Raw genomic sequence first — 27,201 nt, 5'->3', positions numbered from 1 at the left:
GAGCCACCCGGGCGCCCCTATAATTGTTATTTTAGAAAAAAGGGGAGGAATGTCACACTGCATACTTTCTGCAATTTGTTTTTATTTGGTAATACACTTTTTTCCATAGTAGTGCATCTAGAAAATTTACCTTATTCTTTTTTTTTAAGGATTTTATTTATTTATTTGACAGAGACAGTGAGAGCAGGAACACAAGCAGGGGGAGTGGGAGAGGGAGAGGCAGGCTTCCCGCTGAGCAGGGAGCCCGATGTGGGACTCGATCCCAGGACCCTGGGATCATGACCTGAGCCGAAGGCAGACGCTTAACAACTGAGCCACCCAGGCGCCCTACCTTATTCTTGGTATGTAGTATTTCATTGTGTAGAGGTTGATGTGTTATAATTTAACCAGTTCCCTGTTGATGGACCTTTGGGTTCTCAGTTTTTGATGCTATACAGATAGTGTTTCTGTGAACATATGTATCTCGGTTGAGTGAATGTTTCACTTAGGTTGCAAGATGAGAAAGAGAAAAAGGGCATGATGACCATTTAAAATTTTGATAGGTGGTAAAAGGCCATACTATAAACACTGCATTCTATACTCAGCCTGTTTCCCACCCCAGCCATTCTTATTTCAAACACCAACTTTAGATCTTTTTTTTTTTTTTTAACATTTTATTTATTTATTTGAGAGAGAGAGAATTGAGAGAGAGAGAAAGCACATGGGGGGTGGAGGGTCAGAGGGAGAAGCTGACTCCCTGCCGAGCAGGGAGCCCGATGCGGGACTCGATCCCGGGACTCCAGGATCATGACCTGAGCCGAAGGCAGTCGCTTAACCAACTGAGCCACCCAGGCGCCCTCAAACACCAATTTTAATAGTGAAAGATAGCATGTTATTTTCATATGCTTTTTTTTTTTTTTTTTTTTTGCTAGTGGCATTGAGCATCTGTTTATATATGTTGGCCATTTGTATTTCTTCTGTGAATTGTGTGTCCTGGATTGCTGACCATTTTCTGATTTTTAAGAGCTTATTGAATATTTCTGCTGAAGATCCTTTTTCCTCATTTAAAAAATTTTTTTTCCTTTTGGTACATTAAAACTCACTTATGTGGTCAAATTTATGTGGTGTTTTTCTTTATGGTTTCTGAATTTCCCGATTCCAAGATTATAGAAATATACACTCATGTTTTGTTTTAGTATTGATGGTTTCATTTTATGTATTCAGTCTTTGTCCTTTACAGTCTAGTTTGATTTAGGGAGTGAGATTGGGATCCAGCTTTATTTTACTTTTTGACCAAATGGCTACTCAGGTTTTTTAAACCATTTATTGAATAATCTAGTCTTCCCTCACTAGTTAAAAAGACCACATTTATTATATAATAAATTATATGTACTTGGGTTTATTTCTATTTTATTTCTATTTTTTTATTTCTCTTATTAATTTGACTCTTTTTTTAGCACTTTTGTTTTTAAAGATTTTATTTATTTATTTGACAGAGACACAGCGAGAGAGGCAACACATGCAGGGGGAGTGGGAGAGGGAGAAGCTGGCTTCCCGCGGAGCAGGGAGCCCGATGCAGGGCTCGATCCCAGGACCCTGGGATCATGACCTGAGCCGAAGGCATACACTTAACTACTGAGCCACCCAGGCGCCCCTTAATTTGACTCATTATCTCTATTATGATCACAGTTCCAATTAATATTTTTAGAATATCTGATAAGGTAAGACCCTTCTTAATTCCTCTTAGAATTTTTCTAGTGTTCTTATTTAATTAAAAAAAATTTTTTTTCATAAATAAAATCTTAAAAAAAAAAAAAGAAGTGCCTGCCTGGGTGGATCAGTTGGTTAAGCGACTGCCTTCAGCTCAGGTCATGATCCTGGAGTCCCGGGATTGAGTCCCGCATAAGGCTCCCTGCTCAGCAGGGAATTGGCTTCTCCCTCTGATCCTCCCCAACTCATGCACTCTCTCTTTCTCTCTCAAATAAATAAAATCTTCAAAAAAATAAAATGTATTTTTTTACATACAGAAAAGTATACAAATCATAACATTACACACGGTAAATTATCACAAGGGGAACGTATCTATGTATCTATCACCAAGATTAAAATGTTGTTAGCATCCAGAACACACCCATCTTTCATTTACTGCCTTTTACTGGTCATTAACATCTTCCTCAAAAGTAACCACTACCCTTACTTTAGACACCACAGATTATTTTGCCTATTTGGAACTTTGTATACAATTAATTATACATTGTAGTTCATCCTGTGTCTGGTTTCTTTTGCTCAGGATTAGGTGATTTGTCCACGTTGTGGGTAGCAGTAGTGTGTTCATTTTTACTGCTGTGCAGTATTTCATTGTGTTATAGTATACTTGATCCTTTCTGCTGGCAATAGTCATTTGGAATTTTTCTAGTATTTGGCTGTTAGGAATAAAGCTGCAGTGAACATTCTTGTACGTATCTTTTGGTACCACATATATACATTTTTTTCCCATATATATACATTTTTGATAAAAGAGGACTTGCTGGGTCCTAAATGTTTATTTAGCTTATTAGATAATGTCGGACTGTTTTCCAAAATGATTATATCACATTCGACTCTCCTGAATGCTATGTGAGAGTTCATTTTCTACATATCCTCACCATAATCGGTTTAATTTTAGCCATTATGATGGATGTGTTGTGGTATCTCATTGTGGTTTTAATTTGCATTTCTTAAATGACCAATGAAATTGACCTTTTCATATTCAAGTATTTACATATCCTCTAGTGAGGTACTTTACCTTTTTTTAAGCCTCGTTGAAAATTTTTTTTAATTAAAAAATTTTTTTATAGATTTTATTTGATAGAGCCGCAAGAGAGGGAATACAAGCAGGGGGAGTGCGAGAGGGAGGAGCAGGCCTCCCGTGGAGCAGGGAGCCTGATGCTGGGCTCAATCCCAGGACCCTGGGATCATGACCTGAGCTGAAGGCAGACACTTAACGAATGAGCCACCCAGGCGTGCCTCTCATTGAATTTTTTTTTAATTTATTTTTTAAAGATTTTATTTTTAAGTAATCTCTACACCCAACATGGGGCTCAGCTTAGAACCCTGATCAAAAGTCGTGCTCTACCGACTGAGCCAACCAGGTGCCCCACCTTTTTCTCTTCATAACATCTTTTTGATGAACAGAAGTACTAATTTCAGTTTAGTCCAATTTGTCAATATTTTTCTTAATAGTTGTTGCTTTTTGCATGTGTTCTGGGTAAGAAATCTTCACCTTCCCCCAGGTCCTACAGATATTATCCTCTACCAAGTTGCATTGTTTTTCATTTTTTAAAAAGATTTTATTTATTTATTTATCTGAGAGAGAGAGAGAGAGAGCACGAGAGGGGGCAGGGTCAGAGGGAGAAGCAGACTCCCCGCTGAGCAGGGAGCCCGATGTGGGACTCGATCCGGATGTGGGACTCGATCCCAGGACTCTAGGATCATGACCTGAGCCGAAGGCAGTCGCTTAACCAACTGAGCCACCCAGGCGCCCCAAGTTGTATTGTTTTTCAAAATGAGATCTACAGTCCACCTGGAATTGATTACTTTTATTTTATTCTTGTCATTTGGGAAGTAAGGGCCTGGAAGAATTTAAGGGTTTCCTGTTCTCTGTGACCTTAGCAATGTAGAAGAGTATTGAATGACTGCTAATGGTAAAGATCTTTGATAGAAAAAGTAGTGATTCCAAGGGAAGGGGAAGATGTACATAGGGGAAAAAATAAAAATTAACCAAATGAGACTTTTCTTTTGAGAATCCTCTGTACCTCATATTTCTCTTGGCTTCCAAGGTAAAGACCTAATTATTAAGAAAAAGTTATTCTTACATTTTGGACAGTCTTACAAAGAAATGGAATAGAAGAAAAAACTCATTTGTTCTAAAATCCTTTTGTTTTCTGTGCAATATTAAAAAAATTCCTTTAACCTTTTTTTGGTAAAACTAATTGAAATTTAGAGTCCAGGATGACACAGGATGCTTTTCTTGTGGCTTTATTATACATCCACTGATGTGCACTCCAATTTGAGAAGTACAGATAAGCTAAAATGAAATGTAGTTATATTGGGCTTCTAAGGAGTCTGAGCTCACTGCTGACTTGAATTCATCTCAAATAAAAGCCACCACTCAGAACAAGATTGTAATATTTTCGTATAATTCCTTTTGGTTTTCCTGCATATACGTAAAAACAATACCATCATGTTATGTGCATTTTTTTTTAAGATTTATTTGACACAGAGACAGCGAGAGAGGGAACACAAGCAGGGGGAGTGGGAGAGGGGGAAGCCGGCTTCCCGCAGAGCAGGGAGCCCGATGCGGGCCCGATCCCAGGACCCCGGGATCATGACCTGAGCCGAAGGCAGACGCTCAACGACTGAGCCACCCAGGTGACCCTGAGTATGAAATTTTAAAAACTTTTTGGGGCGCCTGGGTGGCTCAGTTAAATGTCTGCCTTAGGCTCGGGTTATGATCCCGAGCCTGGGGTCCTGGGATCGAGCCCTCTGTTGGGTTCCCTGCTCATTGGGGAGCCTGCTTTCTCCCTCTCCCTTTGCCACTCCCCTGCTTGTGTTCTCTCGCTCTCAAATAAATAAAATCTTTAAGAAAAAAAATACTTGTTTTATAAATGATTTTTTAAAGATTTTATTTTTTTGACAGAGACACAGCGAGAGAGGGAACACAGGCAGGGGGAGTGGGAGAGGGAGAAGCAGGCTTTCCACTGAGCAGGGAGCCCGATGAGGGGCTCGATCCCAATCAGGACCTGAGCCAAAGGCAGATGCTTAACTAACAACTGAGCCACCCAGGCGCCCCATAAATGATATCTCTTGATATCAAAATGATATCTTTTGATTATCAGTGAAGTTGGAAGGTATATTTTCAAACGTGAAGCCATTATTTCCCAAATTGTATAAAGCCTGAGAAACGTTTCAAATCATCCTCCTTGGAGAACTAAGTTCCACTGTAGGAGGGGGAAAGATTTTCCAATTTTAGTGGTTAAATAAGCCTATCCACATAGGGAAAGACTTTTGACTTGCCAGTTAGCACCTCTGTCCTACCTCCCAGCATTTTTCCTTTAATACCAATTTGGGGGATATCCTATTAGAAAGTAGATTCATAGATTTTCTGAGTTGGCTCACTTTTTAAATCCCTTTTGCTTGGCTAATCCCTTTCTCTAATAGAAGTTTGAATTTCAGGCCAACTGATTTAATATGCTGTTTACAAGAGTATTTGGTATATTGATCATTTTTATAGGGTGAGTTTTTTAATCCCCAATTTAGTGGGGCATAACTTTTGAGGTCTGGAAAAAGGAAAATATTTCACTTTTACTAGGTGGCAGAGCCTCAAAGGTTGATTGAATTCTGAAACTTAAAAAATATATAATTTTTTTTATATCCAATAAACTATGTAAAGGATTGTCAGGGCTTTAGGACGGCTTCCATCCATGATATTTAATATAAGGTTGGTGCTGAATTTTATAGACTTTGTCAGTTGCTGCTCAAACTTTTTTTGCCTAACACTTCTATATTTATGTCAGAGAAATCCTAGAAGAGGGACATACATGCCAAGGGACCTGTTTTTTTTGGCTGTTTTGTTTTTATTTTTGCTTATATCTTGCATGTCTAACACCTGAGACCTTGATACAATAATACCATGAACAAAAACACTAGTTTTCAGTCATTAGAACCTAGAGTTCAGATTATCTTGTTTCTCTTTTATTTTCACTGCATCAGGAAAATAAGTGCTTTAGTAATTTAAGTAAACAAGTTTCCCCTTCAATAAAAATTTAAAGTAAAATAATTTTATGTGAATAGTTGATAGTCATATTGTTTAAATAGGAAAATGATTTTCATTTTTATTTGCATATTTTTGTTAGGAAAATGATTTTTAGAAAGTATACATTGAGAATGCTCATTCCCGTGGCTGCCCGCGTCATCCCATTTTTCCACATCCTCTGTAAGGAACAGCCTTCATTATTTTCAGATTATTTCAGTGTTTGTGTACATAAGAGCAAACAGACATTTTCTTACTCCTTCCCTTTCCTACACAATGTAGCGTACCGCATACACTGTTCTATACCTGTAGAGATTTCTATATCAGTAATTAAAAGCTTCCTAGGTTTGTTTTTTTTAAGAAGTCAAAAGCTTTAAACAAAATAGAGGTAAAAGTATATACATGGAAATGTTCCTGTTCATTCAGATTTTTTTCAGTAGACTTTATTTTATTGTTGTATTTTGTATTCAGGGGCATCTGCTTTTTTGTTTTTGTTTTTAAGTAGGCTCCTTGCCCAGTGTGGGGCTTGAACTCCCGACCCCAAGATCAAGAGTCACATGCTCTACCGACTGAGCCAGCCAGGTTTCCCCTAGGCTTTATTTCTTTAGAAATTTTAGGGTCACAGCAAAATTGAGTAGAAGTCTAGAGACTTCCCATGTACCTCCTGCCTCCACACATGCCTAGTCTCCCCCACTATCAGTGTTCCCCACCAGAAGGTTACATTTGTGTGTGTTTGTTTCTGTTTTTGTTTTTTAAGATTTTATTTATTTGACAGAAAGACACACAGCGAGAGAGGGAACACAAGCAGGGGGAATGGGAGAGGGAGAAGCAGGGAGCCCGATGTGGGGCTCGATCCCAGGACTCTGGGATCATGACCTGAGCCAAAGGCAGACGCTTAATGACTGAGCTACCCAGGTGCCCCTTGTTTGTTTGTTTGTTTCTTTTTTTTTTAGATTATTTATTTATTTTAGAGAGGGAGAGAGAGCCCACCAGATCGCTGTTGGGGAGAGCGGCAGAGGGAGAGAGAGAGAGAGACTCTCAAGCAGACTCCCCGCTGAGTTGGACACTCAACCCACCCAGGCACTCCCAGAGGGTTACATTTGAACCTCCGTTCACACCTCATTATCACCCAATGTCTATGGTTTTGTTTTTTAAGTTTAGGTTGGTTTTTTCTTTCTTTCTCGCCCCCCACTGCCCAATTTGGGGCTCAAACTCACAACCCCAAGATCAAGAGCCACATGGTCTTGGGCACCTGGGTGGCTCAGATGGCTGAGCATCTGCCTTCAGCTCAGGTCATGATCCCAGAGTCCTGGGATCAAGTCCCGCATCGGGCTCCCTGCTCCTTGGGAGCCTGCTTCTCCCTCTGCCTCTCTCTCTCTCTCTCTCTCTCTCTCTCTCTCTGTCTCTGTCTCACATGAATAAATAAATAAAATCTTAAAAAAAAAAAAAAGAGCCACATGGTCTACCCACTGACCAGCCCGGCACCCCAGTTTTGTTTTGTTTTTTAATACTGGGGGGAAAAATGGCATTTGGTAGTATTCCATTCTTTCCTGCTGGAGATTAGTTTTTGGTTGTTTGTTTTTTTAATTACAGTTAGTTAACATACAGTGTAATATTAGTTTCAGGTGTACAGTATAGTGAAATAAATGCACTCCACAATCCCCATCACCTATTTAACCTAACCCATCCCCCCCCCGCCCACTTTTAGTAACCTTCACGTGTCTAGTTTACATTAGGGTTTGCTCTTCTTGGTGGGGTGTGTGTGTGTACATTCTGTGGGTTTGGACAAATGGATAATGTCATACATCCACTAATATAGTATCATGGAATAATTTCACTGGTGTAAAGTCCTCTGCCCTGCCTATTCATCCTTCCCTCCTTCCTGACATCCCCCAAGTATACTTTTTACACTCTCCCTAGTTTTGCTTTTTCCAAAATGTAATATAGTTAGAAATAGTACATAGTCATTTCATACTGGTTTCTTTGAATTAGTAGTACGCAGTTAAGCTTTTTTTTTCATGACTTGATAGTTCATTTCTTTTTAGTGCTGTATAATATTTCATTGGCTGTATTGTAGTTTATTTGTTCCTTATCACCTACTTACCCTGTATCACCTATTTATCACCTACTTAAGGATTTCTTAGTTACTTCAGAGTTTTGGCAATTAAGTGTGGAGCTGCTTTGTAAATATTTGCATGCAGGCTTTTGTGTGGACGTTTTTTCCACCCCTTTAGATACATACCTAGGAGCACAATGAGCATGATTGTTGTATTGTATGGCATAAGAGTATGTTTAATATTTTTTTACACAAAATATTTTATTGTATGATGCTGCCGTGTATATAAAATAATTACCCTTGTGAAGTAGAAATTTATGAAAATTGAGAGACATAGAGGTTAAGAACTGACAAAAGTAGAAATTTGTATATATGGCATGTGTTATAAGGATTAGCTTTTTAAAATAATTTTTTAAAAATATTATTTGAGAGAGAGCGAGGGTGAGAGAGCACAAGCAGGGGGAGAGGCAGAAAGAGAGGGAGAAGCAGGTTCCCTGCTGAGTAGGGAGCCTCCCAGAGCCCTGGGATCATGACTTCTTCCAAAGGCAGACCCTTAACCGAGTGAGCCACCCAGGCGCCACTAGGGATAAGCTTTTGTACAGACTTCAAATTTAGTTCTCCTTTGAATATTCACTGGTTCGTGAAAAGTGGTTTAGAAAACCATCCAAAGATTTGTTTTATTACAAAAAGCAACAGACATTCTGGGGTCTGAAGGGATTCGTACTTGAAGATAGACCAGGTAGTAGGGTGTTGTGTTGGGCATTCTGCAGACAGAATTGTTTCAAATCTGCAGCTGCCTGGGAAACCTTCATGCGGTTGAGCCCGGTTGGAAGGCTTCCAACCGGAGCTTTTGAACCACTTTCTTCATAGTGATGACGCTGGAGGAACCAGACATGGTGTTCCCAGGAGTGGGGCAGCTTCATCCGTGTGTGCATCAGTAGGGTCGTGGGTCCGGGGAGCCAGACGGTGGGGCAGCCAAGAGTATGTTTAATTTTGTAAAACTGAACAAAACACCAGTCTTGCGAAGTGGCTCTATCATTTTGCATTTCTACGAGCGATGAGAGTTCCTGTTGATTACATCCTCACCAGCATTTGGTATTATCAGAGTTACGGATTTTGGCCATTGTAGTAAGTGTGTGGTGGTATTGCATTGGTGTTTTAATGTGCATTTCCCTGCTGACATATGACAGGGAGCATCTTTTCATATGCTTATGTCTTTGGTGCTGTGCCTTTTAAGGTCTTTGGCCCAGTTTTTGAAATCAGGTTGTTTTTATTTTTAAGAGTTCTTTTGTATATTTTGAATAACAGTCCTTTATCAGGTGTCTTTTGCACATTATTCTCCAAGTCTGAGGCTTGTCTTTATATTCTCTTGACAGTGTCTTTAATTGCAGAAATTTTAATTTTAATGAAGTCCAGCTTATCAGTTCTTATTTTCATGGATCATGTAGTGGTGATGTATCTAAGAAGTCATCACCAAACCCAAGGTCATGTAGATTTTTCTCCTAAGTTATCTTTGAGGAGTTTTATTGTTTTGTGTTGTTTTATATTTAGGTCTGTGATCCATTTTGAGTTAACTTTTGTGAAGGGAGTTCACTAAGTTTTTTTTAAGATTTTATTTATTCATTTGAGACAGAGATACAGAGAGCACGTGAGCAGGGGGAGAGGCAGAGGGAGAGGGAGAAGCAGGCTCCCCACTGAGCCAGGAGTCTGATGTGGGGCTTGATCCCAGGATCATGACCTGAGCCAAAGGCAGACGCTTAACCATCTGAGCCACCCAGGCGCCCTGGGAGTTCACTAAATTTTGATACGTAATCACCACCCTAATCAATAGAACATTTCCATCATCCCAGAAAGTTCCTTCATATTCTCTTCTACCTAGTTCCCATTTCCCTTTGGTAATCACTATTCTGATTTCTTTCTACATAGATTAGTTGTGTCTGTTCTTGAACTTTGTATTGATGGACTCCTCAGCTCCATTACTTTTCTGTGTCTGGATTCTTTTGCTTAACATGGTATTTTTGAGAATCACCCATGTTGCATGTATCAGTAGTTTTTTGAGGGAGGTGGCCTGAGTAGTAGTCTATGATATGAGTTAATCCTAATGTGTTTAGTTTATTAATGGACATTTGGATCATTTACAGCTTTTAACTGTTTAAGTAAAAATTGCCTATAAACTTCCACGTACAGTCTGGATGTTTGCATCCATCTCTCTTGGGTCCCCAGTTTTTTTTTTTTAAGATTTTATTTATTTGAGAGAGATATAGTGAGAGAGGGAACACAAGCAGAGGGAGAAGCAGGGCTCCTGCCTAGCAGGGAGCCTGATACGGGGCTCCATCCCAGGACCCTGGGATCATGACCTGAGCCGAAGGCAGACGCTTAAGGACTGAGCCACCCAGGCGCCCTTTGGGTCCTCATTCTTACAAATAGTTACATTGTATACTAATGTATGGATTTTCCATAGTTTATTCAGCCAGTTCTCTATAAATAGACACGGGGGGGGGGCGCCTGGGTGGCTCAGTTGGTTAAACCGCTGCCTTTAGCTCAGGTCATGATCCCAGGGTCCTGGGATTGAGCCCCACATTGGGCTCCCTGCTCATGCAGCAAGTCTGCTTCTCCCTCTGCCTGCCGCTCCCCCTGCTTGTGCTCTCTCCCTCTCTCTTTCTTGCTCTCTCTCTGTGTCAAATAAATAAATAAAATCTAAATAAATAAATAAATAGACACTGGGCTTCTTTTCAGTCTTTTGCTGTTAATAACAATGTTTCAATATATAACTTTGATTTTAAATTGTTTTGCATGTGTGCAGGTAAATCTGTAGAATAAATACCCCTGTGGGACTGCAGGATGTGAAGGGTAAATAAATGCATTAGTAATTTCAATAGATGCTGGAAATTGTTCTCCATAGAGGTCATTCCTTTTTTTAGCCTCAGTAGCACTGTATGAGAAAATGCCTGTTTCCCCATGGCCTTGTCAAACTTTGCCAGACTGATAGACGAGGCAAGATATATATGGGATGGGCTAGGTTATGCGTGGGAATAAATAACTCCCCAGTCTCAGTGATTTAAAACAACAAATGCTTATATCTTGCCCAAGCTATGTGTGGATTACAAACTGGGGGTAGGTTGAGTGGAGGTGAGGGGACTCCTCCTAGTCACTTGGATATCTGCCACTTGGTAATAGCCACCGTTTGAGAAACACTGTCAGTTCCTCTGGATGGTTTCAGTGCCAGCAGTTAAATGCATGCCTTAGAATTACATGCATCATTTCTGCTCACAAGTCATTGCCCAGAGCTTATTTCTCAGTCCCACCCAAGATCCAGAAAGTATCTAGAAGGAGAGAGGAATAGTAGGTAAACTGCTCTGGTGGTTACCATACAAGGTGTTTCTGTCTACTTTTATTTTGTGTTCCTCTTACAGCAGAGATGGAGCTTTAGGGCCATTTGTATCTTTTTGAACTTCCTGTTATGTCATTTCTCCATTTTTATATTTTTAGTTTCGTTATCAGTTTGTAGGAATTCTTTGTGAGATTTGTGTGTGTGTGTGTGTGTGTGTGTGTGTGTTTGTGTGTGTGAGACATGAGTTGCAAAACGTTTCTTTTTTGGCTTTGCTTACCAATTTGCTATGCAGAAAGTTATGAGATTGATTAATGTAACTTTTTCTTTTATGGCTTCTGAATTTTGACTCCTAGAAAGGTCTTTCTCATACGAAGATCATAAAGAGAATTGTTGATGTTTTCTGTGTTATGATTTCAGTAAACATTTACATTTCATTTAGAATGTGTACTGAAGTATAATGTGAAGTGTGAGTCCAATTCGATCTTCCAGATAGCTTCCTGGTTGTCCCAACCACCATTTATTAGAAGTCTATGGTGTCGGGGCGCCTGGGTGGCTCAGTCGTGAAGCATCTGCCTTCGGCTCAGGTCATGATCCCGGAGTCCTGGGATCGAGCCCCGCGTCGGGCTCCCTGCTTTGTGGGAAGCCTGCTTCTCCCTCTCCCACTCCCCCTGCTTGTGTTCCCTCTCTCGCTGTGTCTCTCTCTGTCAAATAAATAAATAAAATCTTTAAAAAAAAAAAGTCTGTGGTGTCTTTACTTACACTGATGTGAATGCCTTTATTGAATACTAAATTACCGTATGTATTTGGGTCTGTTTCTGAGCTTTTTATTCTATTAATGCTGTTTTGGGTTTTCAGAAAATACTTTTTTTAAGTAGGTTCCACGCCCAGTGTTCAGCTTGAACTCATGACCTTGGGATCAAGAGTCAGATGCTCTACCTACTGAGCCAGTGAGCTGCCCTCTATTGCTGCTTTGATTTGGGGGACGCCACCTCATTATTCAGTGTCTGATAGGGCTTAATTTCCCTCCTGATTGTCTTTTTAGGAGTTTCATTTTTGAATTTTTGCTATATTCCATGCTCTGCTTGATTTAATAAAATTCTTCTAATTGTTGTATAAAACTTAAAATCCATGAAGATGCACCATGTGTATCCCAAAGCTGAGAGTAATGGGAGTTTCAGAAGTGTGTTGTGATTTTTTTTTTTTTAAGAATTTATGTATTTATTTGACAGAGAGAGAGATGGCGAGGGAGGGAACACAAGCAAGGGGAGTGGAAGAGGGAGAAGCAGGCTTCCTGTGGAGCAGGGAGCCCAGTGCGGGGCTCGATCCCAGAACTCTGGGATCATGACCTGAGCCGAAGGCAGATGCTTAAAGACTGAGCCACTCAGGCATCCCTGGTTTTGTGTGTATGTGTTTTTTGTTTTGTTTTGTTCTTTTAAGATTTTTTATTTATTTAACAGAGACACAGCGAGATAGGGAACCGGGAGTGGGAGAGGGAGAGGCAGGCTTCCCATGGAGCAGGGAGCCTGATGTGGGGCTCGATCCCAGGACGCTGGGATCATGACCTGAGCCGAAGGCAGACGCTTCGCGACTGAGCCACTCAGGTGCCCCTGTGTATGTGTTTTTTGACAAGGAGCCTAGTACCTTGAGGTTCTCCCCACCCCATTCTTAATTTCAAATCATGATGGAGGAGGGGTTCTATTTAGGTGTCTGGTTGGCTGCCCTTTGGCGACCTTTGGAACTCTGCTTGGACACTGAGCTGTGCTTTGTAAAAGAAGATTTATTGACATTGTTTTAATAGTTAATTTGCTTTGGGGATTTTTTTTTGCAACCTACTCTGAGAAATTGAAAATTTTGGATCAAAGTGCTTATTTTATTTATATTTATTTTTTAAAAAAATATCAGAGAGAGAGAAAGCAAGCACAAGCAGGGGCATCAGCAGGCAGAGGGAAAAGCAGGCTCCCTGATGTGGGGCTTGATCCCAGGACCCTGAGATCATGACCTGAGCCAAAGGCAGATGCTTAACTGACTGAGCCACCCAGGTGTCCCGAAAGTGCTTATTTTAATACTGCCGACTGTTTTTTTTTTTTATTTAAGATTTTATTTGACAGAGACACAGCGAGAGAGGGAACACAAGCAGGGTGAGTGGGAGAGGGAGAAGCAGGCTTCCCGCCGAGCAGGGAGCCCAATGAGGGGCTCGATCCCAGGACTCTGGGATCATGACCTGAGCCGAAGGCAGACACTTACCGACTGAGCCACCCAGGTGCCCCACTGCCAAATGTTTCATAGCAAGCTTGCATCTTAGAAGGATGAAAGAGAGAAACTTTTGGTGAAAGATTTAACCTTGAGACCCTCTCAAAGGAAAAAGCTGCTATAGAGCCAGTCACCGCACCTCAGAATGGTAACTGCACTTTACGAAACATGGTGAGCCAGGATCCTGATGCCTTGTCTGTCCTGTTGGCTGCGTGCTGATTTTCTCTTGGATCCTTTTGGTCAGAGTTAAGAATTTCAAATGAAATCAGGTTGTTAGATGAGTGAACATTTTATGAAATTCTGGATGTGAGTATTCTCAAAGCACTTATTTGTGATTTCCATTTTTCCTTTAAAAGAAACATTTTAAATGCAACTGCATTCATAAAAACCTGATTTCTTTTTTCCCCTCACCACACAAAAAAATGATCAGTGACAAGTACTTTTGATTTGACTTCTTACCTGAACTAGCATCTTAGATTTCCAATCCTCACTTCTTATCTTTTCTACTATAACAGCATCCCCTTTAAATTTCTCTTACTGGTGTCTGTCTGTCTCACACATACACGAGAAAAGTCAAGACTTACACTTTGAAAAATACCTTAGAGGCTTAAAACTTGTCTTATTAAGAAGCAGGAGGAGCTTTACAGGAACGGTGTTTATTGACAAAGCAAAACGTGGGAGATCTTCAGGTGATGTAACTTACAAGTCACTTTGGTTGAGAAACATAATTAGAGGATCTTTCTAAAGTGAAAATCTGATTATTTTTCTTTTTTTTCTTTAGATTTTATTTATTTATTTGAGAGCAAGAGAGAAATAGCAAGAGAGAGCATGAGTGGGGAGGAGAGGGAGAAGCAGGCTTCCTGTGGAGCAGGGAGCCTGATGTGGAGCTCAATCCCAGGACTCTGGGATCATTACCCGAGCCGAAGGCAGATGCTCAACTGACTGAGCCACCCAGGTGCCCTGCAATTATTTTTCTTTTAAAAACCTTATGCTGGCCCCTTGTTGCTTCTGGATGAAGTCCAAACTCTTCTCATGGTATTTGCGGTGTTGTGTGAGCTGATGGAGCCCCTGACTTCTGCAGCCTCCTCGGCCTTCCCGCCTTTCTCTTGGCACAGCCGTGGGCTGTGCTGAGCTGCCGGTGGCAGGAAGACTTCCTTCCCTCTTGGAGCATGGCAGGGGAGCCTGCATCGATTTCTCCCAGCTTGCTCCTCTAGCCGTCATGTCCAGGAGCTCTCTGCTGGAATGCTGTTTAGTTTCCCTCCCAGGCGGACTGACGTCCTGAGCGCCCTTGGAGACTTTCGCCTTACAGCACGGCCTCCCTTCCTGCGGGATCTCTGCTGCGGAGTCCCGTGCTTGATGCCACCACCTCATTTATGTCTCTGAAGCTCTCCTTTAACTGTCACCTCCTGGGCTGTGAGCCCTAGTTTGATGCCTAGGACTTGGTCTTTCATTTCAGTATTCTCAAGTCCTGTAATTATCTGGGCATCTCTGTGACAGCATGTGTCACCCTGTGAAGTCTGGTTGCTTTTATGAGATGGTAGGTTTGGGTTATATAAAATGATAGTGTTTACTGTTACTCCTGTAGGTGGTGAGCTATCTAGTGGACATTTATTGTTGGTGTTTTGAAACCTCCATGCAGCAGCTCTCTGAGCATCCAGACTGGTCCTGGTCACTGGCTCTTCCACCTTGTTTGCGTTAACTTCTGCTCTCACGAGAGGTTAGAGAAGCAGAATGGTCTTACTGCCACACGTATTACTCAAATGTTTTCATAAACATGAGTTTCTAAGGGGATTCAAATTAACTGTGAATTAAAAATATAAAGTATCTGTTGATTTGCCGGCTTGGTGTTCCTGGAATTTGTGATAACTAAAAACTGGGATAAATGTGGTTTGAGGCTGGTTTTTGTTTGTTTTGTTTCGTTTTGTTTTAAAAATTTTATTTGTTTTGTTTTAAAAATTTTATTTATTTATTTGACAGAGACACAGCGAGAGAGGGAACACAAGCAGGGAGAGTGGGAGAGGGAGAAGCAGGCTTCCCCCAGAGCAGGGAGCCTGATGCGGGGCACGATCCCAGGACCCTGGGATCATGGCCTGAGCCAAAGGCAGATGCTTAACGACTGAGCCACCCAGGCACCCGTTTGTTTTGTTTTTTGTTTTAAGTAAACTGTACCCCACATAGGGGCCTCAGACTACCAACCTGCAATCAAGAGTCATATGCTATACCAGCTGAGCCAGCCAAGGACCCCAGAGGCTAGTTTTTTTAAAATATTGATTGATCAATCTGTCTATCTAAACATTTAATGATATAAATTCCCCTCTAACCACTAATTTAGCTGCATCTCACAACTTTTGGTACATTTTATTAATTTCAGAGTATTTTCTAATTTCCCTTGTGATTTCTTTTTTCAAAAACTTTTTGAGGGCGCCTGGGTGGCTCAGTTGGTTAAGCGACTGCCTTCAGCTCAGGTCATGATCCTGGAGTCCCGGGATCGGGTCCCGCATCGGGCTCCCTGCTCGGCGGGGAGTCTGCTTCTCCCTTTGACCCTCTCCCCTCTCATGCTCTCTCTCTATCTCATTCTCTCTCTAAAATAAATAAATAATATCAAAAAAAAACTTTTTGAAAAAAATATAAAAATATCACTCCCTCCCCCTTAGCAAAATTAGAGTCATAATGGATAACTTTGTATCCTGTTTATTTAGAATTCTGTCTTGAACAAGGTCACACGTCTCAAGGTATTCCTTAAAAGAATTTTAATGGCTGCATAGTATTGCATCATGTCACTATACTACACTTTAACATTGTCTCTGTGGTTGGGCAGGTAGCTTGTTTATAAACAGTTTTCTGTTATAAGCAACACTGACGATTTTCCTGCAATTGGGCAGGTAGCTTGTTTCTAAGTAGTGATGATTATCTCTGAAAGTGTTTGTTGACATCTATGTTTGCTTAGGATACATTCTTTAAAATGGTGGTTCTAGGTCTAAGGATGTGGAGACCAGTAAGTCGTTGTTATATATGTAATCAAATTGTTTTTCAGAAAGTTTGTGATGCATTAGGCAAAGCTTCGGTGGAGTCAGATCTTCTTCACTCAAAGCAGGAAAGAAAGTTAGCATGCCTGGGCTGAGTGTGAAATGATGTTCCTAAGAGCAAGAAACTAAAGATTATGAGGAAAAGCAAAGGAATAACTCTTTAAATGACTACTCTGGGTGGGAGCTCCACCCCCTTGCCCGTTCAAATAATTTTTTTCAGTTGCATAGCAACTATGAAATCACTGGCTATAAATTTTTGTCCATTGTGTTGGAAGATACTCTTAAATGACAGATCCTTGGAGATTTGTCAAAACAGCTCAAACTTCATCTCTTACCTGTGGTTAGTACCAGAGGAACTTAGTGGTTTGTACCCTAGATACCTAGCCTCTTGTTTTTCCAGTCCCCAGCCAAACGGTTTTTTTTTAAAGATTATTTATTTATTTATTTGACAGACAGAGACACAGTGAGAGAGGGAACACAAACAGGGGGAGTGGGAGAGGGAGAAGCAGGCCTCCTGCCGAGCAGGGAGCCCGATACGGGGCTCGATCCCAGGACCCTGGGATCATGACCTGAGCTGAAGGCAGACACTTAACGACTGAGCCACCCAGGTGCCCCCAGCCAAACAGTTTTTGATTTGTGGAAAATTGTTTTTCATTCTTTACAGTTTGGGCATCATTGCAGACCTCTCCTTCTTCCACCCCACCCCCTTTTTAAAAATATTTTATTTGAGAGAGAGAGAGAGTATGAGCAGGCGGAAGGGCAGAAGCAGACTCCCTGCTGAGCAGGGAGCCAGATGCGGGGCTGGATCCCAGGCTCTGGGATCATGGCCTGAGCCACCCAGGTGCCGCCCCCTTCCTTTCTTTCCCCCACCATCTAAGGGGTCCCCAAGTCCTGTTGATTTTCTCTCATTGATAAACTTGAATTCAGCGTTCCTGCATCCTCATTGTTACTAAACTGGTTTAGGATGTCCTCCACTAGGATTGCTGCCAAGGTGTTTTGCTGGCCTAAAATCACAGCAGGTCCTGTCACAGCTGCTTAGCATGTCATACCAAACATTTTGGAATTAGTCCCTTGTCTTCCACTTCAGCCACTTTGGTGTTCTTCTGTTACAGAATTCTAGAAAAAGTACCCATTGGGATTCATCATTGCTTTATTGCCACAGTGTTGTGTATTTTATGGATATATGCCCAGGAGTAGAATTATTGAAGCAAAATGTTGGTGTCATTTAATATTTTGAGACATTTTCACGTTTCTCCAAAAGGGTGTGTTTAGTCATTCCTCCTGTTGCCGGTGACTACACAGGTGGCTCTCACTTTACTTAATTCATCATTGGGAACTTTTTACTGATTGGGTAAGAGAAAACATCTTTCATGACTGTTTTAACTTAGCATTCCTCTGGATTTGAGTGTTTTCCCCATGTTTGTTAACTAGCTTTGTAAGAAAGTTTAGAGGAAGAGACACAACCACTTTTAAGAATTAGGTCTGACAGGGCACCTGGGTGGCTCAGTCATTGAGCATCTGCCTTTGGCTTAGGTCATGATCCCGGCGTCCTGGGATTGAGCCCCGCATCGAGCCCTGCATCGGGCTCCCTGCTCCATAGGAAGCCTGTTTCTTCCTCTCCCTCTCCCCCTGCTTGTGTTCCCTCTCTCACTGTGTCTCTCTCTGTCAAATAAATAAATAAAATCTTTAAAAAAAAAAGAATGATTTTTTTTTTAATTTATTTTTTAAGATCAGGAAGACAGGATGCTTAAGCAGAACGCTAAGAACAGTTCTTTACTTTGGAATATGTAGTGCATTCCAAGTTCAAATCTTAAAAGTATAAAAGGTGATGATGGGGTAATAAATAATGGAAATTATTGGGCCCTAGAATGCTGGCATTGTGTTTGTACATGTTCTCTGAAATTAACTGCTGGCTAGGTAATTTAACTGTAGCTAGCAAGTACAGAGCTAAACCTCCTTAGAGGTAGGGTGTTTTCCATTTTATACTATATCCTCCTATTTAAATTGACATGTGTGGGCGCCTGGGTGGCTCAGTTGGTTGAGCGACTGCCTTCGGCTCAGGTCATGATCCTGGAGTCCCAGGATCGAGTCCTGCATCGGGCTCCCTGCTCAGCGGGGAGTCTGCTTCTCCCTCTGACCCTCTTCCCTCTCGTGCTCTCTATCTCTCACTCTCTCTCTCTCAAATAAATAAAAAAAAAAAATCTTAAAAAAAAAATAAATAAATTGACATGTGTACCACACCCATTTTTAAACACTGTTTTTGTACCTCCTGTTTTCAACTAATAACGTTGTTACATATCATAACATAAAAAGTTTCCATCATCTTTTCCCTTGACTATAGAGTGGTTTCTATTGTTTTGTTATATTATTTGTCAGTTTATTATTGATGGACATTGATGATGTTTCCAGTCTTTCACTACTATCCATAATGCTTTAGTGGCTAAGCTTCTGAAACATTCAGAAAGTATAGATCTAATAATGTCCTTTGTAGCAAAAAATCCAAGCTCGTGTACTGCAGCCAGTTGTCTCTTCAGTCTTTTTTAATCTGAAAGGATCATTCAATCTTTCTTTATTTCATGACATTGACATTTTTGAAGTGTAGAAAGCTCATCAAGGTGGGTTTGTCTGATGCCACCTCATGATTAGATTGAGGCTGTTTACGTTGGCAGGAACGTCACAGAAGTGATGCAGTGCTCTCAGAAGGTCATACCAGCAGGGACCCCCCACTGTACCTTTGATCTTCTGGTGAAGGGGTGTTGGCCAGCTTTCTCCACTGAAAGTTACTATTTTTCCTTTAGTAATTAATAAACACCCTATGCTAAGATACTTTGAGACTATGTAGTTGTTTCATTACTCCCCGATACTCCACTCTACAAACTTGCCTATACTCGCATCCATTGATGATTCTTGTTTGATTCTTGTATTAATCTGATGGATGCCAAGTGGTGGTTTTCTAATTTTCTTACTTGTACTTTGACAGTTGACTTTTTTCTATAAGGAAGGAATTTCCCATCCCTTATCCATCCATTTCAGTATGGATTCCTATTTATTCAGTAGATCATAATTCTATCATTAATTTCCTTCTCATTGTTCCTGATTTTGCCACAGGGAGTCCCTCTCAAGCTGTCCTTTTAACATGTCCCCCATCATTCTTTGAGTACATTACTCTTACTTTTGGGCATAGCAAGATGTTCCACGTTCATCTTGTACTCTGTCCAGCCTTGGAACCAGCTATTTCTCCCAGGAGCCCTGGGTTCTTTGAGTGGGGGAATACTTAGAAATCAAGACCTGGTTGCTAGGAGTGCTCATGTGATTGCTTATAGACCCTCAGCTGACAAAAGGCCATCTACTTTGCCTGCCCAGTTAAATTTAAATTTTAGACAACAAATATGTATATTTTTTAATAGCAATCTTTTTTTTTTTTTTTTTTTTAAATCAGAGAGAGAGTGAGCACAAGCAGGAGGAGTGGCAGGCAAAGAGAGAAGCAGGCTCCCTGCTAAGCACGGAGCCGGATGTGGGGCTTGATCCAAGAACCTTAGGATCATGACCTGAACCAAAGGCAGCCACTTAACAGGCTGAGCCACCCAGGCGTCCTGAGCAATTTTTTTTAAGGTTTTATTTATTTATTCATGAGAGAGAGAGAGAAGGAGCAGGGAGAGGGTCAGAGGCAGAGGGAGAAGCAGACTCCCCGCAGAGCAGGGAGCCCAATGTGGGACTCGATCCCTGGATTCTGGGATCATGACCTGAGCTAAAGGCAGACACTTAACTGACTGAGCCACCCAGGCGCCCTATAACAAACATTTTTTTAATAGAAATATATCATTTAGGGCGCCTGGGTGGCTCAGTTGGTTAAGTGACTGCCTTCGGCTCAGGTCATGATCCCGGAGTCCCAAGATCGAGTCCCGCATCAGGCTCCGTGCTCAGCAGGGAGTCTGCTTCTCCCTCTGACCCTCCCCCCTCTCATGCTCTCTCTCTCATTCTCTCTCTAAAATAAGCAAATAAAATCTTAAGGAAATATATCATTTACCTGAAATTCAAGTAACTGCTGTTCTGTGGTTTATCTGGCAACCCTAATCTGCCTACAAGTTTAGGCTTTTGTCTTTTATTCCTGATGCAATACTGCAGGCTTCATTTTCTTCTTCCTCCCTTTCTTATTTGTAACTTTCCAAACCTTGGTTTCCTTTATCCCTAATATTTCCTTACTTGTTTAAATATAGAATATAAGGAAAGTAGTTTTTTTAGAATTGTTATGAAAAGGAAGTCATTAAGATTTGGTATTTGTACTTTTTATCTTTAGCCTGAGGACACTACTAAATGAGTTTGCTACTGACTGGGTTCAGGTTACTTGGGTTAGTTCCTCACCCCCCTTCCCTTCATTGTGGATATGTTATTTAATTGAAATGTGTTTGTGTTGGATTTAGGGCCCCTCCCATCCTTACTCGTGAGTGTGTTTGTGTGTGTGTGTATGTATGCGTGTGTGTCACATTGACAGAGGCCCCCCAGTTCAGCAGTGTATGGAACGGTATATTCAAAAAAGTGTCACATACCCCTCCAGTTTTTACTCTAAACCCACTTGTGTTCTGAAGGTAACCACTTTTATTGGTCTCTGGCTTAGCCTGTTGGTTTCTTTCTGTTCGAATGAGCAGATACATGTATAGACAAGAAGTAGCATACTATAGATACTGTTCTGCGTGTTCCTTTCTTACTGATACATCCTGGAACTGACTCCACACCTATCCATGGAGGTTTGTCCTGTGATTTTCCTGTTACAGTTGCATAGTACTCCGTTGTGCCTAGGTACCATGTCCCCTGTTGGGTCATTTGGCTTCCGGTATTTCACAGTTACAGTCAGTGCTGTAATGACCACCCGAGGTGTTATTTGTGCAGGTATATCTGCACTCTCAAAGATGTCTCTTCAGAGTGAATAATCAGAAATGAATTGGTGGATGGGTTCGCCTGGTGGTGGGTATTAAAGAGGGCACATACAGAATGGAGCACTGGGTGATATACGCAAACAATGAGTCATGGAACACTACATCAAAAACTAATGATGTATGGTGATTAACGTAATAAAATGTTAAAAAATATTCGTTAAAAAGAAATGAATTAGTGGGTGACAAGGAAGCTGTATGTGTAGTTTTTTTTTTTTTAAGATTTATTTATTTATTTGACAGAGACACAGCAAGAGAGGGAACACAAGCAGGGGGAGTGGGAGAGGGAGAAGCAGGCTTCCCACGGAGCAGGGAGCCGGACGCGGGGCTCGACCCTGGGACTCTGGGATCATGACCTGAGCCGAAGGCAGACGCTTAAGAACTGAGCCACCCAGGCGCCCCTGTATGTGTAGTTTTGTTAGAGATTGCAGAAGTCCTCTCCCTGAAAGTCCCACTACCAGTTTGAATTCTCTCTGTAGTAAATGAGTTCTGTTTCCCCACAGCCTTAAATTGAGCGTGGTGTTACATCTTCTCAGTTCTCCTAATTTTATAGATGAGAAATAGATGAAGTAATGGTATATCATTATAGTTTTAATCTGCATGTTTCTTATGGAACTATGGCATTTCTTAATCAAACAATAATTTTTTTGTAGACGAAACTGCAAAGGAAATCCGAATTGCTTGGTTGGTATTGGTGAGCATATTTGGTTAGGAGAAATAGATGAAAATAGTTTCCATAACATTGATGATCCCAACTGTGAGAGGAGGAAAAAGGTAAGCCAACCAACTTTAAGTGATCGCTATGGGGGTATTCCTCTAGGTTTTTGTTGTTTTGTTTTGCATCTGTGATCAGAAACTATTACTGATTTGGGGGAACCCCTGCAGCTTGAAGATAAGCAGTGGAACTTAAACTGCTTGAATTGGAACAATTCTTAATGGTATTGCTTTAAATCAGGTGGCCATGTAATCCAGCAAGCTTTTAGATGATAGTTGTAGTTTAAATGCTGATTCTTTGTTGGCTTTCATATTGTTCGTTTTATTTTGAACTCGTTTTTAAAAAACTTCTCTTTAAAGCAAGCGGTAAGTCAAGGAACCAAGCTCCCATAGTGATACTACCATGCTTTCTTGGGCTTGTATTTTTATATATTATAAGTATAACCAATAGTTTCACTTTTTTTAAAAACACACATTAAGATTTTCTAACCAAAAAGCCTGGCGTTCACAAAATAGTCAACTATATAGATATTTTGTGTATTAAGAAGAATGATTCTTTGTAAGTTCAGGAATCCTCATTCTTTGGAAGAAGTTGCAGCCAATTCTCCCTGCTTCATTTCTCCCTAATCTATAAGATAGAAAGGAACTCTTGTGGAAGTTATATTTTGTCATTCTCCTCAATGTGGACAGTTTAGGACTAGAGCAAATGAAAACCCTATGTACAGAGGTTCAGAATGGATTTGGCCTGAAGCCCGCTGCTTTAATCCGCCGCTTTAATTTTAGATGTAAGTGGCCAGAGAAGGCAGGCTATTAGATGGGGGATGAGCTGTCCTAAGTCTTTCCCACTCCTGTAGCCAGCCGAGATGGGGCTTTCATGAAATTAGTCCTCCCGTGGCCAAGAGAGCCTTACGTGGTTATGCCATGTTGGTTGGGGTGGTGGTAACGAATTTTTGATCTGCAATTTAAAAAGTAATTGCTCTTACAATTTTTGTGTGTACAGGGAAATTGATTTTGTAATTGTAAATTTTGTATTTTTGTAGAACTCATTTGTGGGCCTCACTAACCTTGGCGCTACTTGTTACGTCAACACGTTTCTTCAAGTGTGGTTTCTGAACTTGGAGCTGCGGCAGGCGCTGTACTTGTGTCCGAGTACCTGTGGCGACTACGTGATGGGAGATGGTATCCCAGAAGGGAAAGGTTAGTGGGGTGGGGGTGGGGCCCACTCCCTTCACAGCAGATTGCCAGATGGAACACTTAGCAAATGCAAGAAACTAACTCCTGAGGGCTCGTCATGTGCCGGGCGTGTTGGGAGGTTCTTCGTAAACATTGTCAGGATTCAGGATTCAAAATCGTGTTCCCTTTTTTCTGTAAATTTATTATTTATGCACCGAAATGGCTCCTATTCAAGTGATGGAAGTCCATTTGATTATTCTTATATAGCTTACAGCTACAATTTCTTTATGTAATATGCCGTGATTGTAGCCCATTAATTTGTAGTGATTGATAAAAATCAGTCAGTAAAGCAGACAAGGTTACTCTTTTCCTTAGTTTGAGAGACTTAATATTTCATTGTGACCACAGAGGGTCTTTTGTTCTGATTCCCAAATACACCGACTTTGTTGATAGCCTCTAAAATTAAGGTCCTTGGCAAAATCAATCACCAATACCAGCTCCACTCATTTAGAGTGTTTTTAGACCAAATCGGTTTCAAACTGTTTCTACTGGAATTAGTTTCACGCACAGTGTGTGGATTATTATTCCTGGTTGATACTACTTTCTATTTAGAGATTATTCTCTTTAAGATGGAACTTTTCGTGGAACCAGATTTTTCTCTTTCTCAAAGCTGGGGGATGGAGGGCAGTGAATGTCTGAGGTTACGTAGGTCTGAGAACTCTTAAGTTGGGAACTTTGACTCTTGCTCCCATCTGTAAATCCTTTGCTGTGTGTTTTTTGTTTTTTTTGTTTTTGCTTTTTTTTTTCAAAAAAGGAAACATGAAATTTAATTTAAAGGAAAAAAATCAAATTGTCAGAAAACAACAGAACAAATCAATTCCTGAAAAAAAAACAGTTCTGCATCTTGGTGATCACATTTATTGAAAGGGTTGGAAAAAAATTAAAATGCCGTTTAGCTTAAGAATTTTTTTTTTTTTAAAGATTTTATTTATTTGACAGAGACACAGCAAGGGAGGGAACACAAGCAGGGGGAGTGGGAGAGGGAGAAGCCGGCTCCTTGCTGAGCAGGGAGCCTAATGCGGGTCTCGATCCCAGGATCCTGGGATCATGACCTGAGCCGAAGGCAGACGCTTAACGACTGAGCCACCCAGGTGCCCTTATGTTGTTTTGTTTTGTTTTGTTTTTTATGGTGAAAACATTTAGATTTAGCCAGCTGAACTCAGTTTAGATGATCCCGATTTTGTTGGCAACATCCAAAGTCAGGAGCCAGTCGAATGTATGCCACCTTCTCTCCATCAGGCCTGATCAGGGTGTTGACCTTGGCCACATCAATATCGTAGAGCTTCTTCACAGCCCCTTTGATCTGGTGCTTGTTGGTCTTGATATCCACAGTGAACACAAGTGTGTTGTTGTCTTCTATTTTCTTCATTGCTGACTCAGTAGTCATGGAGAACTTGATGATGGCACAGTGATCAAGCTTGTTTCTCCTGGGTGTGCTCTTTCGAGGATATTTGGACTGCCTTCAGAGACGCATTGTCTTGGGTTGTGACATGCAGATCTTTTTTTTTGTGACTGTGGACGCCTTTCAGCACCGCTTTCTTGGCCTTCAGAGCTTTTGCTTTGGCTTCGGCTTTGGGAGGGGCAGGGGCTTCCTTTTTAGCCTTCAGTGCCATCTTCGTGAAAGGATAGTAGCCAGCCAAGTGCCCCTGAATTGTTTTTATATCCTACAAGACAGACTTTTTTTTTTTATTTTTAAAACATACATATACTACTGGAGGTTTTTTTGGAAGGGATTCTTTTTTTTTTTTTAATGATTTTATTTATTTATTTGATAGAGAGAGACAGCAAGAGAGGGAACACAAGCAGGGGGAGTGGGAGAGGGAGAAGCAGGCTTCCTGTGGAGCAGGGAGCCCGATGCGGGGCTTCCTCCCAGGACCCCTGGGATCATGACCTGAGCCGAAGGCAGACGCTTAACGACTGAGCCACCCAGGTGCCCCTGGAAGGGATTCTTTTTAAGTTGAATTATAGTTGACAATATATTAGTTTCAGGTGTACAGCATAGTGATTTGACAATTACGTGTTATGAAATGCTCACCAAGAATAGGGAATTATTAACAGGAAATTAGAATGGGGGGAGTGGTAAGAATTAAAGAGGACTTGAAAAAATATAGGACTAGCAGATGTAGGGAGCAGCCACTACCCCCAAGGCAAAAAAGAACCCCCAGGGATTACTCTCCACCCCCATTCCTCAGGCCTGAAATTTGGACCTCTGGAGAATGCCCTGTGCAGGCTCACTAGATGGCGGAGAAGTTGCTGAGCTGCTTCCTCAATAAGGGACCCCTATTTGAAACTGTCTACAGGGAAATCCTGGGCCTCAGAAACCCCTATTAAGTCACCTGAGAGGATGCCTAAGAGGTCATTCCCATGGTGGTCATTCAAGAGGAAGTGCCTCACCAGAGACCGCCTACTTTGGCGGCTACCAGAGGAGGCGCTGCAGGAAGCTGCTGGATGCTGTTGGCTGCCCGAGCCCGGAGGGGCAGGCACAACTGAACCCTTCAGTGCCCTCTGCTGGCAAGACTTCACCTTGCGCAGCCTGGTAAAGGAGAGATGTTGGCGTAGCTGATCCATGTTATCAGAGTGGGCAAAGCAGGGTAGTGACTGGCACAGAAGATAATGCTCAAGTCTTTTGGGGCTCTGGAGATCCACATTTCCTATTTAAAATACCTTCCCGACTCAATAAAACTTGCCACTCTAAAATTCTAGGATTTTAAAATATATTCATTCAAGTTTGAATCCTGTCACTTAATTTATGGCAAGTTTACATTAATGAGATTATATTAAAATATTTGGCCATCTTATGTGAATGGTAAATGTAGTCTGTGGTTTTTATATTGGACTGAACATTTCAGTGTGATTTGACACTAGAAAACTAGCCATGGTTGCTGTTGTAACGCACATACAGCTCTTGCCTTTAGGGGACGTATATGGGTAGCCATGGCTGCCTCATTACTTCCAAAACAAATAGGGTTACCACTTTATTTCTATTAAAGTTTTAGAACTATAATAAAACACTAATGCTGTAAATGTACGGGTGCTTAATTATGTTCTTATGTAACGAAGTACATATTGCAAAGAAAAGTTAGCAGTTTTCTAAAAACAACATGTTTTTCAATAGATTATGAGCCTCAAACAATTTGTGAGCATCTTCAGTATTTGTTTGCCTTGTTGCAAAACAGTAATAGGCGATACATTGATCCATCGGGATTTGTTAAAGCCTTGGGCTTGGACACAGGGCAACAGCAGGTAAGAACACCTAAGTTCTATGAATTTTTTTTAAAGATTTATTTATTTATTTGAGAGAGAGAGAAAGCTAGAGAGAGCACAGGAAGGGGGTGAGAGGCAGAGGGAAAAGGAGAGCGAATCCTCAGACTGCCTGCTGAGAGCGGAGCCGATTCAGAGCCCAATTTCAGGGCCCTGACATCATGACCTGAGCCAAAATCAAGAGCCGGAGGCTTAACAGACTTAGCTACCCAGGTGCCCCAGAACCTTTAAGTTTTTTTAAATATAAAAAGGTACCCAAATGTTCTTTTTTTTTTTTTTTTTAAGATTTTTATTTATTTATTGAGAGAGAGAGAATGGTAGAGAGCATGAGAGGGAGGAAGGTCAGGGAGAAGCAGACTCCCCGCTGAACAGGGAGCCTGATGCGGGGACTTGATCCCGGGACTCCAGGATCATGACCTGAGCTGAAGGCAGTCGCTTAAACAACTGAGCCACCCAGGCACCCCCCAGATGTTCTTTAGAATGTTTGTAGGAGGAAGTGAAGTGAAATGCTTTCTAAAAATTAACTTTTTTCTATTTTGAATTAGAGCATTTATTGAACTGTCCAGCATATTACACATTTTCCTTGATCCCATTTCCTCCACGGCTCAATCCTTCACCTTCCATCATTT

General features: G+C 41.2%; 1 protein-coding gene and 1 pseudogene across 3 annotated transcripts in view; one reads left to right on the top strand and one right to left on the bottom strand.

Moving 5' to 3' along the window:
• The window catches only part of USP48 (ubiquitin specific peptidase 48), a 93,102-nt gene that overhangs the window by 6,605 nt on the left and 59,296 nt on the right, over window positions 1-27,201 (top strand). For all 3 annotated transcript variants that reach the window (XM_027608261.2, XM_027608270.2, XM_027608252.2), the window contains exons 2-4: window positions 22,018-22,138; window positions 23,119-23,275; window positions 26,427-26,554. In XM_027608261.2, the coding sequence (XP_027464062.1) occupies window positions 22,018-22,138; window positions 23,119-23,275; window positions 26,427-26,554 (406 nt within the window). The remainder of the gene's footprint in view (window positions 1-22,017; window positions 22,139-23,118; window positions 23,276-26,426; window positions 26,555-27,201) is intronic.
• On the bottom strand, window positions 8,507-8,721 carry LOC113930786 (annotated as a pseudogene).

Source organism: Zalophus californianus, chromosome 4 (genome assembly GCF_009762305.2).
Source record: "Zalophus californianus isolate mZalCal1 chromosome 4, mZalCal1.pri.v2, whole genome shotgun sequence".
Taxonomy (NCBI): Eukaryota; Metazoa; Chordata; class Mammalia; order Carnivora; family Otariidae; genus Zalophus; species Zalophus californianus.
The sequence above is the reverse complement of the archived record's forward strand: the minus strand, read 5'-3'. Positions and strand labels throughout refer to the sequence as shown.